The sequence below is a fragment of the Equus przewalskii genome, unplaced genomic scaffold, assembly GCF_037783145.1.
Source record: "Equus przewalskii isolate Varuska unplaced genomic scaffold, EquPr2 ChrUn-13, whole genome shotgun sequence".
Lineage (NCBI taxonomy): Eukaryota > Metazoa > Chordata > Mammalia > Perissodactyla > Equidae > Equus > Equus przewalskii.
Window position 1 is genome coordinate 4783242 of NW_027228750.1, and position 14975 is coordinate 4798216.

The 14975-nt window shown below is 32.6% G+C and overlaps 1 protein-coding gene across 7 annotated transcripts in view; it reads right to left on the bottom strand.

Moving 5' to 3' along the window:
- SYCP1 (synaptonemal complex protein 1) overlaps positions 1-14975 on the bottom strand; it is a 129991-nt gene that overhangs the window by 64520 nt on the left and 50496 nt on the right. For all 7 annotated transcript variants that reach the window (XM_070607629.1, XM_070607633.1, XM_070607630.1 and 4 more), the window contains 4 exons: positions 14547-14614; positions 7601-7662; positions 1472-1576; positions 558-661 (listed from right to left, as the gene is read on the bottom strand). In XM_070607629.1, the coding sequence (XP_070463730.1) occupies positions 558-661; positions 1472-1576; positions 7601-7662; positions 14547-14614 (339 nt within the window). The remainder of the gene's footprint in view (positions 1-557; positions 662-1471; positions 1577-7600; positions 7663-14546; positions 14615-14975) is intronic.

Consider the following 14975-nt stretch of genomic DNA (forward strand, 5'->3'; position numbering starts at 1 on the left):
TGCTGAGATAACTGCTTCTCATTTTTACCTAGAGCTGAGAAACAACCAAAAAGGAAAAATCATGCTCACCACTAGATTGACTACTTGAGTTTACTTCTGAGTAATAAGACAATAATTACTTCCTCCCACTTTCTCTCAAAATTAAACTTACTGAGTAGGGAATTATTCAGTCAAATATTTTAGTTGGACAAGGTAAAAAATGGATTCGTATTTTGTCATTTCATCAAGACAAACCTATGAAATAATTCAGCAAAACAACCAAAATAACTAGTTAGAACAGTAAATGATTATTTTTATGAAGAATTTAATATCTCCAAGAAAAGTAATATATTGGCCTTCTAAAGCAGTTCTCAACTTTGTGATGTACTCTTTCTACGTCAACAATATGTACTTCCCTTAACAATGAAACCGATAAATTATTTTGATCTTTAATTAGGAATAAATCACAACTTTAAGCCCATTCAAATAAATATTGAAAGATAATTTACTAATTTATCATGAACTAACAGAAAGCTTAGGAACTGAATACATAAGCTATTTATAGATACAAAACATACTTTTCATTTTCAAGCTCAACTTTCAGCTCTTTAACCTGTTTTGAATAATGTTGTTCACTTGTCGCAATAGCAGTTAATTCTATTTCCAAATCATGTACTTTTTTCTGGAAAATAAATGTGTATAATCACAGAAAATGTTTTTACAATTTTCTCACAAAAAAATATGGTTACTCTATGTAATCAAGTCATACTTGGCAAAAATTTAGTAAAAATATGTCAAATTTTTTTAAGTAGATTTAATGCCATAACCATAATAATTTTAACACAATGAACAACAACAAATGAAACATGAGTAAATTCCATCTCAACATTCTGAAGCTTAACCAGCAAAATTATATTTACATACATATTATAAAATATTTTTATCAATTTTACTCTACCAACTAATTGATTTCAATTAAAATGTTATATTGTTAAGAAATATATCAATTAATGAAATCAGATAGTATCTTAAAAGCAAAGTTATTCTTACTATTACAGAAAGACAGTTACAATGTAATGCTGTTATGAACAGAAAATACACTTTTTTTAAATAAAGGACATATTCTAAAATTGTAACATAAGCACTACAAAAATTATCATAAACTAAGAACTTAATAAAGGTTAAGATTTAAATGTATCAATTAAGAAATACTCAAGACATCAAGAAGCATAATTGTTATGGACCACAGCATCATGTATATTATTGGTATCTTAAATGTTGACCTTTCTCTCCCATGTTATAATATGGAGGTTCTCTAGATGCCTTTTAAATCAATCATTAGCATATTAAGTGTAGCAGGAACACATACTCTTAAAAGGAATTTTGTGAAGAAACTTTTCACAAAGCTAATAGCTGCACCATAATCTATTTCGTAAATCAGTACTCTACTAAGAAAATATTTGAAAGAAAAAGATATCCTTTTTAAACAAACCTCTCTGGTTTGGAGAAGACCAGTTAGTTCTTGTTTTGTTCCTTTTAATTCTTCAGCAATCTTCTCAAATTGTTTCTTTTCATCTAAAACCTTTTGGTTTTCTGCCTATTTAAGAACATTAACAAATAGAGTTGTAGAGAGAACGAGTTTCTCTTTGGCTAAATTTTTTTAAAAAGAGAAAACAAGTCATTATTAAGTAAATTTCAAAACTAAATATGATGACAGAGGATTTATTGGACAGAGCCCTGGAATATTTTTATTTAAAAATATCATACAGGTCATTGAATTCAAAACTTACCTTGCGCACAAATCACTCCAATGTATTAGCACTTATTAATCACTCACAATTCTATTCTAAAATGTGCTTCCCTGTAACGTATATGCAGTGGTCATTGTTTTGCCTTCCTTAATCATACAGAAGTCCAATTTCTCTTTCACATGATAGCTGACAAATATTTGAAGAGAGTTCTAATCACTCCTCAATTTTTAACTGTTCTAAAATCTCTAACTCTTCTTATCATTCTTTCTATGAAATGGTTTTAAGTTTCCTTAGGATAAGCTCACTTTGTCAATACACCATTTTAAATAAGGTGTCAGGATTTAAATTAAATGTTCTAAACACCAAAGTTCAGCAAACTATAGCCCACAGGCCAAATCCAGCCACTGCCTATTTTTAATAAAGCTTTACTGTAATGTAGCCAATCTATTTGTTTTATGTATTGCTATGCCTGTTTTGCCCTATAACAGCAAAGATAAACAGCTACAACAGAGACCATATGACCCACAAAGCCTGAAAATTTACTACTGGCTCTTTATATAAAAATTTTGTCAACCTTTGCTCTGGACAAGTCCTGTACAACAGAACCTTCTGCAATAATAGGAACATTTTCTGTGCTACCCAATATGGTGGCTATTGAGCACTTCAAACGTAGCTATTGCAGCTGAGCAACTGACTTTTAGATTTATCTTAATTAATTTAAATTTAAATGCCACATTTGGCTAGTGGCTACCATATTGGACAGCATAGCTCTAGAAACTGAGCAAAACAAAGTAATACAACCATTAACTCACTAGTTATGGGTGCTTAATTCTATTAAATCCTCCTGTTATCCAGCAGAACACATATTTATGAAACTCAACTTTAATCTGTTTACTCAAGCATGAGATCACAACAATTTTACTAAAGGCTTACCTTACTAATAAGAGGTCCTATAACTATAAAAACTACCAATTGTAGTTAAAAAGTTTGAATTTTATCTGAAGGCAATGTGGAGCTATTGAAAGTTTTGATACAGCAATATAACATGATCATATTTATGATTCTAAAAGGTAACTCTAGCAATACTGCATAGGAAGACCCAATTATATACAGGAAATAAACAGATATGTATAAATATCAACAAAGGTAAAGACTAAGATAGTTTGAAAGATATACCATGCAAACAATAAACATATAACTGGAGTGGCTATAATAATATCAGTTAAAACAGACTTCAAGATAAAAGAGTTTTAATAGAGATAAAGAGAGGCATTTAATAATGAACAAAGAGTTCAGTTTATCAGGAAGATATAAATGTTAATGTGAGGCTTATGACAGAAATTCAACATACATGAACCAAACATTGACAGAATTAGACAGAAACAGACAATTACAAACTCCAAGTAGGAGATTTTAATACACCTCTCTCAGTAAATAATAGAACTGAACAAAAAAATATCAAAAACATAGAAGATTTTCACACCACCAACAACCAACTTGATCTAATTAACATGTATAGGACACTCTACCTAAAAATAGTAGTGTACACATTCTTTTCAAGAGCACATGAAATATTCACTAAGATATACCATATCTGGATTTCTAAAACAAACCTTAACAAATTTAAATAACAAAACAAAGTATATTTTCTAACCATAATGAAATTAAAATAGAAATGAATAAAAAAAAAAAAGAGAAAAATCTCCAAATACATGGAAATAAAATAACAGACTTCTAACTTTAACCCCAGGGTTAAAGAGGAAATCTCAAGGGAAATTAGAAAATATTTTAAGCTAAGTGAAAATGAAAATACAACATATCAAAATTTGGGGGATGCAGCCAAACAAGTGATTAGAGGAAATTGAGAGCATTAAAATGCTTATATTAGAAAAGGTCTCAAAACAACAATCTAAGTTTCCACCTCTAGAACCGAGAAAAAGAGAAAAATAAACCCAAAGAAAGATAAGAGCAGAAATCAATGAAATTGAAAAACAGAAAAACAATAGAGAAAATTAATGAAACAAAAAGCAGATTATTTGAAAAGATCAAAAAAATTAGTAAAGAAACACAAATCACCAATACTAGTAATGAAAGTAAAGGTAACACTACAAACTCCATAGACATTTAAAGGATAACAGGGAATGCTACAAACAACTCTATGCACAGAAAGTTGAAAACTTCAATGAAATGGATTAATTCCTTGAAAACAACAATCTACCAAAATCACCCAAGATAAAACAAGTAACCTAAATAGTTCTATAACAACGAAAGAAATTAAATTCATAGTTAAAAATCTTGCCAAAAAGGAATCTTTAGGTCCAGATGATTTCACTGGCAAATTCCACCAAACATTTAAAAAAGAAATAACACTAATTCTACACTGTCTCTTCCAGAAAATAGAAATGAAAGAAATGCTTCCCAACTCATTTTATGAAGCCAGAATTAGCCTGATTCCAAAACCAGATAAAAACAATCCAAGAAAAGAATAGACCAATAAGCTCTCATGAATGCAAAAACAAAAATTCTCAACAAAATATTAACAAACAAATTCAACAATATAAAAAAAGAATAACAGACCACACCAAGTGGGATTTACCCCAGGAATGCAAGGCTGGTTCAATACATGAAAATCAATCAATATAATACACCATATTAACAGTCTAAAGAAGAAAAATAACATGATCACATCAACTGACACAGAAAAAGCATTTGACAAAATTCAAAATAGAATCATAATAAAAACTCTCAACAAACTAGGAATAGAAAGGAATTTCTACAAAAAACCTGTAACTAATACCATCCTTAATAGTGAAACACAATGTTTTCCCCTTAAGATCAGGACATCAAATATGTACACATTCACCACTCCTACTAAACATCATACTGGAATTCTGAGCTAGTACAGTTAGACAAGAAAAAAAGAAATATAACTCTTCCTATTTGCAGACAACATGATTATCTACATGGAAAATTACAAAGAATTTGTAAAAAATTCCTGGAACCAATAAGTGAATTTAGCAAGACTGCAGGATACCAGGACAGTGCATAAAGCAATCATATTCCCATCAACAAGCAATGTACAAGTGGAAAAATATTTTAAATACTATTTAAAATACCTTCAAGAAAAGAAATATTTTGGTATAAATATAATATATACAGGATCTGCAGTCTGAAAACTACAAAATGCTAATGAAAGAATCAAGGAAGATCTATATAAATATAGATAAATACTGTGTTCATATATTAGAAGACAATATAGTAATGATATCAGTTCAACCCAACTTGACCTATAGATTTCACACAATTCCGATCAAAATTCTAGTAGGAGTTTCTTAGATATAGACAAACTGATTCTAAAATTTATATGGAAAAGTAAAGGAACTAGAATAGCTAAAACAATTTTTAAAAAGAATAATAAAGCTGGAGGAATTACACTATTACACACTACTTGAAAATCTAAGATTTACTATAAAGTTACAGTAATCAAGACACTGATACATTGGTGAATGGATAGACAGATCAAGTAAACAGAAACAGACCCACACAAACATGGCCAATTGATTTTTTATAAATGTGCAGAAGCAACTCAATGGAAAACAGAGAGTCTTTTCAACAAATGGTAACATCACCCTACACCATTCCAAAGTATTTAAATCTTAAATATCTTTCAAAACCATTCACTGTTTCTCACTACTACCATTACCTCCCAGTCCAAGCTACAATCATCTCTCCTCTGGCCACTGTGATTGTCTATCTACTCTTAACATCTATCTTAATATGTTGTTTACCATACTGCAAGCCAAATGAGCTTTTAAAAAATGCAAATCTGACCAAGTTACTCCCTGCTGAAATTCTTTAGAACTTCCCATTCCTCTTAAGATAAATACAAAATTCTCTTGATATGATTTAAAAGGCCATGAATTGCCAGGCTCCTACTATCAAACTCTCTAGCCTCATTTTGCAGTACACTCTTTCTTTCACTCCATTGTGCTCTCCATACTCCTTCCCATCTAAGGACCTTTGTACATATTTCCTCTACCTGTAAGCTATTCCTTTCCTTCTCCGGATTTTAGTTCAATCTTTACTTTTTCTAAAAAAAGCCTCTCCTGACCTTTCTATTAGTGCAAATTCCTTTATTATAGGTCTCTTAGCACTGTGAACTAAACTTTTATTGCCCTTGTCACCACTGTAATATTACCTTTGAATGACTGCTTGTATTTTAAGTGTGATTATTTCATGACTTAATTCCACGAAAGCAGGATATGCATCCATTTGCTCCCCACTGTATCTCCAGAGTATAGCATAACAGGAGCTCAACAAATGCTTGCTAAGTGAGTAAATGTATTATCTTATTTATCCCTCACAATCACTCTAGGAGATATGTACAATTATTTCCCCCATTTCATAGATGGAAAAACTAAAGCATCAAGAGTTTAGGTAAATTGCCCTAGGTCATACGGCCAAGAAGAAAAGGGCTGGATACCAATTGAAGCATTGTGATTCTAAGGACCAAGATATTAATTATGTTCTGTTGCTGTGCAAATATAACAAAACCCTAAACCAATCCCTGCCCATGTAGGAGTAAATCTTTATAGTAAAAACAATGCTTCAGTATTTATTTATTCAACAATATTTACAAAGTGCTTATAAAGTGTTAGGCACTCTGCTAAGTACTGGGGTTACAGGATAAACAGGACATAGGTTCCTAGCCCTTATTGGAGCATATACTCATTCTACTATTTATTTACTATGTACCTACTATGTGCCATCTACTGTACTAAGTAAGGGGGAGTCTAAAGGGTGAATAAAGCTTTAAACAATTATACCGAAAATAAATTAATTTCATTTGTGTTAAGAGCTATAAAGAAAAAGTTCAGGGTGCTATGGGAACAAGCCATATAGAGTCCAAAACTAGCTAGGAGTATCAAGAGAGGTTTCCTAAAGAATTGATATTTAAGTTGATACTTGAAGCACAACTATGTACTATCAAATATGAAAGCAATATAAACATTATTATTATTTACAAGAGTTTGTGCAAAAGCAATTCAATGGAGAAAGGATAAGCATTTAGAATTAATGTTTCCCAAGAGACAGAAGAATTAGGAATTGCAAAATCAGGTAGAGATGTGATAGGTTAAACTCAAAATCAAATATCTGTAATCATCAACAATATTGTCTTCTATAGCAAGAGGTGGCAAACCACTGTCTGCGCCGAGACAAAACTCAGCCTGCAGTCTCTTTCTGTAGGCCCTTGACCTAAGAATGGTTTTTACATTTTTACGATGTTGTTAAGAATAAAGGAAGAGAGAAGGAGGAGGACAAGGAGGGAGAGGGGAGCAGCAGGAGAGAATTAACATTTTGCATATAGCCCACAAAACCTAAAATATTTACTATCTAGTCCTACAAAAAAGTTTGCCAACCCATGCTCTACACACTATAATCAACTAAAATATAATGAAGACTTATCCTAAAAAATTCATTAAACATGATTCTATACAAACACTAAACATAAGTACTGAATATATATCTTACATATCCTTCTCAAAATTGCAGCTTTGTACCTCAAAGGTATCAAAGGCACACCAAATTTACAATCAGCTACATAACATGCATATTTGATCCTACTTAAATGCACTGTCAACATACGTTCAAATAATATAAACAATTTCAACAAGACAATTATCAAGATGTAAAAAAATTGGTATAGATAAGAAAGTGGCTTTACTAAAAAAACCAAATGTAATTTTTTATATTTTACTTGGAAAAACTAGCAAAAGAACATCCCTAGTGTGAGAGTCTAAGTCAGTGGATTCAATATTATTTCTAAAAGTAATTGCTATATATAAATAAGAGAGAAACTACATACTTACCAAGATTTTTTTCAATTCTTCAACTTCTACTTCTTTGTTATTTTCAAGTTTAGTCATCTCTTCTAAAGTAAGCAAAAGAATACAAAAGTGTTAAAAGCTGGACTAAAAGAACAGGAAAGGAGAAACAAAAAATAAGATGATACCATTTGAAAGGGAAAAACCAAAAGAGATGGGTTAATGCAACTAGAGCACCGTAAAGGATAGAGGAAGTCCAAATGGAGCTGATGAGGATTTTTAGGCTGCTTAATTTTAAAACAGTTTATGATGAGGATTTTTAGCCTGGTTAATTTTAAAACTGCAGATGAGAATCAGGCTCCAAGGAGCGGAATTTGCTTGCCCTTTGATCAGAGACAATTGCATTTGTGAAGAAAATCTCCATGCCTCCCTCTCTGCGCCAGGAGGAAGGGGGGATGGCCTTATCTCTGGAAACTCTTAATGGGGAAGGCAAGAACTTAAGTTGTTTACTGTCTGGCAACCTCATGTAACTGACCCCCCACCCCAAAATCCTCCTTTGTCTTTAGTTGAAGATAATATTTGAGCGGTGACTTCTGCCATTTACTCAATCCGGTTTGATTCTTATCTAAAAGTTGTGGGACCGCCCAATGGCCGGACCCTACCGGCACTGGTACCATTTTAACTTTTTTTCCTTTGTCTTGTAAAGAGATGACTCACATACCCATGCCTTAAATTTAGCCCTAACCCTCAACTCGGGGCAGCAGCAGGAGCTCTGACTGCCCGTGGGTCCTGTCCCCACACACCAGCTCTGCCTGCCCATGGGTCCTGTCCCCATGCCAGTAGGGGCAGCAGTGGCTCTGCCTGCCCATGGGCTCTGTCCCCATGCCAGCGGGGGCAGCAGAAGCAGTGGCAGCAGAAGTTCTGACTGCCCATGGGTCCTGTCCCCATGCTATTCTATACTATTCTCTAAATAAAAGAGCACTACTGCCAGATCTTGAGAGTCTAAGAAATCTTTCTTTCGACTCCTCGGCTCACCGACCCTGCATCAGAGCCATGCAAAAATAATAATGGTTAAATATTAATAGTAATGTTTCTATAAAGTTAATTCCATGACCAAATGAGCCCAAAGTCCATTAAACAAAATAAACAAAAAATCTATATAAAATATTTTTGGAATGAGGCCACTCAGTATATGCCTTTACCTTCAACTCTTCACTATCTAAACGTTGGCCTCTTAATCTTCACTCCAAACTTAAAATGAGAAGTGATCCACTTTTCTCAAGCTAACTGATTACTGTAATCTGGATCTCAAAGTTTCCACTGCCTCTGAAACTTTAGTTGCTATTATTACCAATATACATTTGACTCTCTGTAGAGCAATCTTTAATTTCCCCCATCCCATCTAAATAGCTATTTGAATACGAAACAAACATATCTGATTGACATTTCTGCCCTTTCATACTGCTGCCAAATTTCTTACTTTGTTTTACAGAAAAATTCCGGTTTGTTACCTACACATTTCTTTCTTAACCTCATGGAAAATTAATGCCTATCTCCATGACATTAATAAAATTACAATCTCAAAGATCACCAATAACCATTTTGTGGTGCAATTCTCAGTCATCATCATTGTGGAGCTTTCTGGCATTTGATACTATTAACCACTCACTACTTTTCTCCCTTTGATTTTCAAGGGCTTGCATTATTCGAATTTCCTGTTTCTTCTCTCACTCTGAATTCTGTTTTCTTTGCTGACACCCTTCCTTCTTGTCACCCTAAATAATAACGTTTTACAATGCTTTTCTTTCTATACCTCCATGAATTCAACATTAGGCTAACGAATTTTAAAATCTTTCCAGCCCAAACCTCCCACTTTTTTCTCCTGTCTTACATTTTTAAACTGCCTATATCAAAGTTTCCAAATGATATCTAGCTGTCACCTAAAACTTTATTATATCTGTAACATTGTTCTTCCTCACTGTTAAGAGTTTTTAATTATAGGAGATATAATACATTTACTGAAAATTTCCCACTCTGTACATTAAAAACAAACAAAAACTTGTAATAATTGCCCACGGTCTTAAAGAAAAAATCAGCAAAATATGAAACTCCAACATAGAGTCTAAAAGAAAAACCTATCACATGCAAAGCTTATTTAACAAAAAAATTTCAGTTTAGGTAAAAACAGTTAATTTTTTTAAACTCAAAGATTTGTTAAAGATAGTGGAGTGAACAGGTCTCCACAATCTCTCTCATCCCTAATCCCATAAATTTTTTACAAGACATAAGAAGAAAAAAAAAAAAAAATATATATATATATATATATATACACACACATACATACATAGAGAGAGAGAGAGAACAACATTAACAAAACCAGACAGACTACCATTAACAAACCAAAAAGCTGAGGAATCCTTGCGGGGGGCCATGAGGGGGACCCACATTAATTCAATAAAGGCCATGTGGAACAACTAGGCCAGATGACCACACCTCCTCACCACACAGGCCACCTCAAGTTAAATCAAGGATTCTGGAAATTGGAGCCAAAGAGACACAGAGACACAGCAGTGCCCCAAACAGCTTATGATCTCTAAGCAAAATAAACATTCCCTATACCCAAAAGACAAACTACCAAGTCTACCTTCCTTACAGCACCTCCCATCTCTCCCCCACAATCAGAAGAATCAGATTATAACATATATAAGTGTGAAGATGGATTCTCACATACTTAGATGAGTAATCAAGAATCAACAATTATGAAGAAAAGCAAAACCATGAGAGACAGGCACCAAATTCAATTAAGAGAAGAGCTAAAATAAAACCCAAGGAGAAAGAATTAATAGAGCAAACGGAAGCAGATATTTTGCTGGGTATGTTCCAACAGGATACTATATCCATGAAATAAATTACCTAGAGTTTTTGGAAATTTAAAATTTGACAACTAAGATCTTTAAAACAGCAAAATAAACATAACTAAACATGGATTTTGCAGGGGGAAGCCAAAAAGCATTTTTCCCCGAATTTCCCAGAAAAATAATCAAAAGGTAGAAAGCATAAAAGAAAAATTTAAAAACACGAAAGATAGATGTAGAATTTCCAAAATCCACTGATCAGGACTTACAGAGAGAGAGAAAAATAACACTAGAAGAAAAGAAATAAGAGAAGGAAAAATTTCAGAGCTGCAGACAGACGAAATGTCCTCAAATAATGGGTTCACCAAATGCTAGCAGAAGCGTGATATGATTCCATTTTTAAGAGATATTCTCTCATACCTGTACCATTCAAATAGCCTCTGATCTGATTTCCCCTCTTCTACTCTTTCCTCAGTACCAGCATTTCCCACCCACCACCAAATTTATCTTCCATATAGAAATTACAGTGATCTTTAAAAACATAAACCAGATCATGTCATTCCTCTACTTCAAATCTTTCAATGGTTTTCCTTCATTGTTAGAATAAAATCAAAATTCCCTTCCTTGGCCCTGTTTGGTCCTTATCACCTCATACTCATTTCATTCCCCTTTCCTTATCACTTCTTACACTCAATCACAAAAGCCTTCATTCACTCACTTGTATTAGGAGCTTCTTCACACCTCAGGGCATTTCTTACATACTTTGCCTTCTGACTGAAAAGCTTCCCCCAACTCACATGCTTTACCTAATCAAATGTCACTTACTTTTTAGGTCTCAGCTGAAAGCCATCTCTGATCACAAAATCTAAATTAGGCCCTATTATTTTCTAATATTGTGTCATTTTCATTTCCTTCATAGCACTTATCCCAATTTGTAATTAAATATTTATTTGTGATGCTTTTTATGTCTCCCCAAAGACCATGTCCGTTACGTTCCTAACTATATATCCAAAGATAAATGAGGAATAAACATCTAGGCCTAAATTCAATAATTATTATATTATCTAGTAATCAAAGAAGAAGCAATAGAAAACACTAGAGGGAGAATCTGTCACATAACAAGAGTGAAAGCAAACATGGGTACAGATATGGAAAAATGACCACAGGAAAAAACCTGTTTAGAGCAACATTAGACTGAATTGAAGATGGAAGACATATGAAGAAACAAAGTAAAGAAACTGAGAAAAAATTATTTGACAAAGATTTTGTAGTTACAGTTGGCTTTAACTTACATGGTATGCACTACCTCACTCTTTAAGTAGCAATGAAAAGACAGCTGATATTTAAAGGTTTGAACTTAGGCAATGAGATGGCTCTTCCATTTGCAACACAGAATAGTCAGATTTGTATGTGTAAAGGAACACTCTAGCATCAGTGCAGAGAATGAACAAAAGGTAGACAAGACTAGAAACAAAAAGAATGATTCTCAAGCTATGGCAATTAGTTCTCGTCAGAGATGTCTGGTCCAGATCTAATGCCAAGATACAAAGGGTAGAGCAGGCTGTATCTGAGGAGTACACAGAAAAAAGTCGTCTTAGGATGAGTCAATGATTCAAACAATGGAGGCAAATGCAGGAATACTCTACACAAGATGTAAGCCTAAGAAAATATCAACAAGGAAGAATACAAAGTGTAGCCAGGAAACAAAGCAGTAAGAATGAGGGCTAATGCAGTAAGACAGAAGCTTAGGAAAGAAAGGCAAAGCAAATAGAAGCCTAGTAAATACAAGGGATGAACAAAAGCAAGGACAAAGTAGGGTAATCTGTAGCAGAGTTTGATGCTTAATCTGACAAATACAATTCGTGTTCCATTATGTTACTCACACGCCTCCTCTGCTAGGCTAAGAGAAAGTGCTTGAAACTCTAAAAACTAGGAAAGAGGAAATGAGGACTTGATCTGCTCTAGGTCTGTGGAGATGAAGAAAAAGTGAAAGATTCAAAAGATATATAAGAGTTAGAAACTCTTAAATTAGTTAGATTTTATGAGCTAGATATTAAGAGTTAGAAACAACAGCATTGGATAACTAATTAGAAGTGAAACATAAAGGAGAAAGAAGAGTATAGAATATCCTCCAAAATTTTTGGTTTGGAGAATCACACTATTAGCTGAAGAAGGAAATACACTAATGTTGAGTACATATATCATTGTTAATGCTCCTCTCTTACACATAATGCTTTCCACACTCCATCATTCTCTACAACTATCCAAAGTCTCTCTATAGCTTAAAGTCTACTTTTAAAATCTACCCTCTTCTATAAAGCCTCTTCCAATGCTGCAGTCCACACTGATACCTTCGGTTTCCTCTTGTTATCAGCATTAACACATCTCCACCAACAAGAAATCAAAATATATAAATATGTATAAAATGCAAAAACATTTATAGTCTATACAAATTTGCAAAATAGAAATTTGTGTATTATATTATTCATTATAAAATATATGAAAAGCATAAAAAATAAATAGAAATAGAAGTTCTAATATTTCCTTCCCTAATTCTAATAGAATTCTTGCTCACTCCCTATTTTGAGACACTGCTCTAATGGTTTTTGTGTTCAACCCTTCTCCCACAATAATTAGAGATTTCTTAAGAGCGCAGTATTTTATTTCTTGTATATGTTCTCACAGCACTTAAGATAATGCTAAGAAAAAAACACAGAACTGTTTCAAAGTTCCAGAACTTCTTTTCTTGTTTTTTTTTAATTAAAGATTGGCACCTGAGCTAACATCCATTGCTAGTCTTCTTTTTTTTTTTCCCCTCGTCTTCTCCCCAAAGTCCCCAAGTACGTAGTTGTATATTTTTTTAGTTGTTAGTGCCTCTGGTTGTGCTATGTGGGACACCGCCTCAGCATGGCCTGATGAGCAGTGCCACGTCTGTGTCTGGGATCCAAACCAGTGAAACCCAGGGCCGCCAAAGTGAAGCGGGTAAACTTAACCATTCAGCCATGGGGCCAGCCCCAAAAGTTCTAGAATTTCTTATCCGAACTTCTCATAATAAATTGCTCTACTAGGAGAAAAATCACATTATGCATTTAATTTTTTAATATGACAGTAATAGCCACTTAATTTCAATATGAGACTGAATTGTTACAAATAAATTTCCATTGAAGATATTTTAATGACTAAAATTATTCCTTTAGCCTACAACATTCAATTGAACAATTCAAAGAAAGTAGATATATGCAGTGATTTAAAACAGTATGCTATGCTCTAAAGGAAGATTTAAAAATTGGATGAAAAATGCATTTACAACCATTCTGATCTAAAATAATATTAAAAAATAAAATTATTTACCATGGGATAGGACAATTTTGGATACTCAAAGGTCACTCTAGTTTATAGTGGAAAATTAAGAATTGCAAAAGGAAAGCATAAATAGGGTTTATAAGTTCAACCAAATATCCTAACAAGACAATATTACTTACAATTATTTTAATTATACAAGTATTCAAAGCTAATAATAAAGCTTACAGAATATGATGGAGATATTCTAAAGAAACACCCATCAATTCATGAATTATTTTAATTTATAAAAACTAATTAGAAAAAATGTTTTTATATCTTTATAATTCTACACATTTGTAAATATAAAGCATAGAGTTAATAGAATTGGCTAACTAAATGGTCATAAATTCACAAAATAACCCCAGAACTTCTCTCTCTTTTGGCCATAAAAATTGTTCAATATTAACAACACCATATGGTAAAAAAGGATTGCATTTTCCTATAAGTTGTTCGTAATCCAACATGACTAATCAATGAAATTTCAAAATTCAATTAAAATATAACAGACACTTTCCCCTAAGAATTATTAAGGCTTCTGAATCCTAAAATAAGGAAAACAGACTACAAATATCTCTTAGGCTCCTTACAGTTCTAGATAGCTATGAACTGCATAATAATACTGAATAGTCTTTCTTAAGATTTAAATTTTCTATCTTTGAAAAATCAAATAAAAATTATCAAATAATCACTATTGGTAAACGACAGAGGAGAAACTATATTTTATTATGAAACAGGGTTTATGTTTTTTATAATTGGCTTATATTATCATGAACATGTTATTCTCAAAGTCTTACCCAATTCACTTGATTTCTTCTGAAGCTCCGCAGTAAGTATTTTCAATTGATCTTCACTTTTTTCCAATCTTGTAAAATATATTAGTTTACAATGTAAAATATTCTTTTAGTCAGAATTCATCTAGCAACTAAAATTGATGCAATTTAGCAACAATATCTTAGCACAGATTCACAGATTCAATTATTAAACATTTTTTGAGTACCTCCTCTGTGCCAGACAGGATAACATTTCAAAATAAGATATTACTATTATAAATACATCTTGTATATTAATTATATCTACATAAACCTGTAAAGGTTATGGTCATAATTTATCTCTTAGCTGTTGATGATATCAAATTAATGCATCCTAGAAAAAGACCGAATATGTTAACTACTATTATACTGAATTCTACCTTGCGAACAATATAAATACGAGAACTTGTGCAA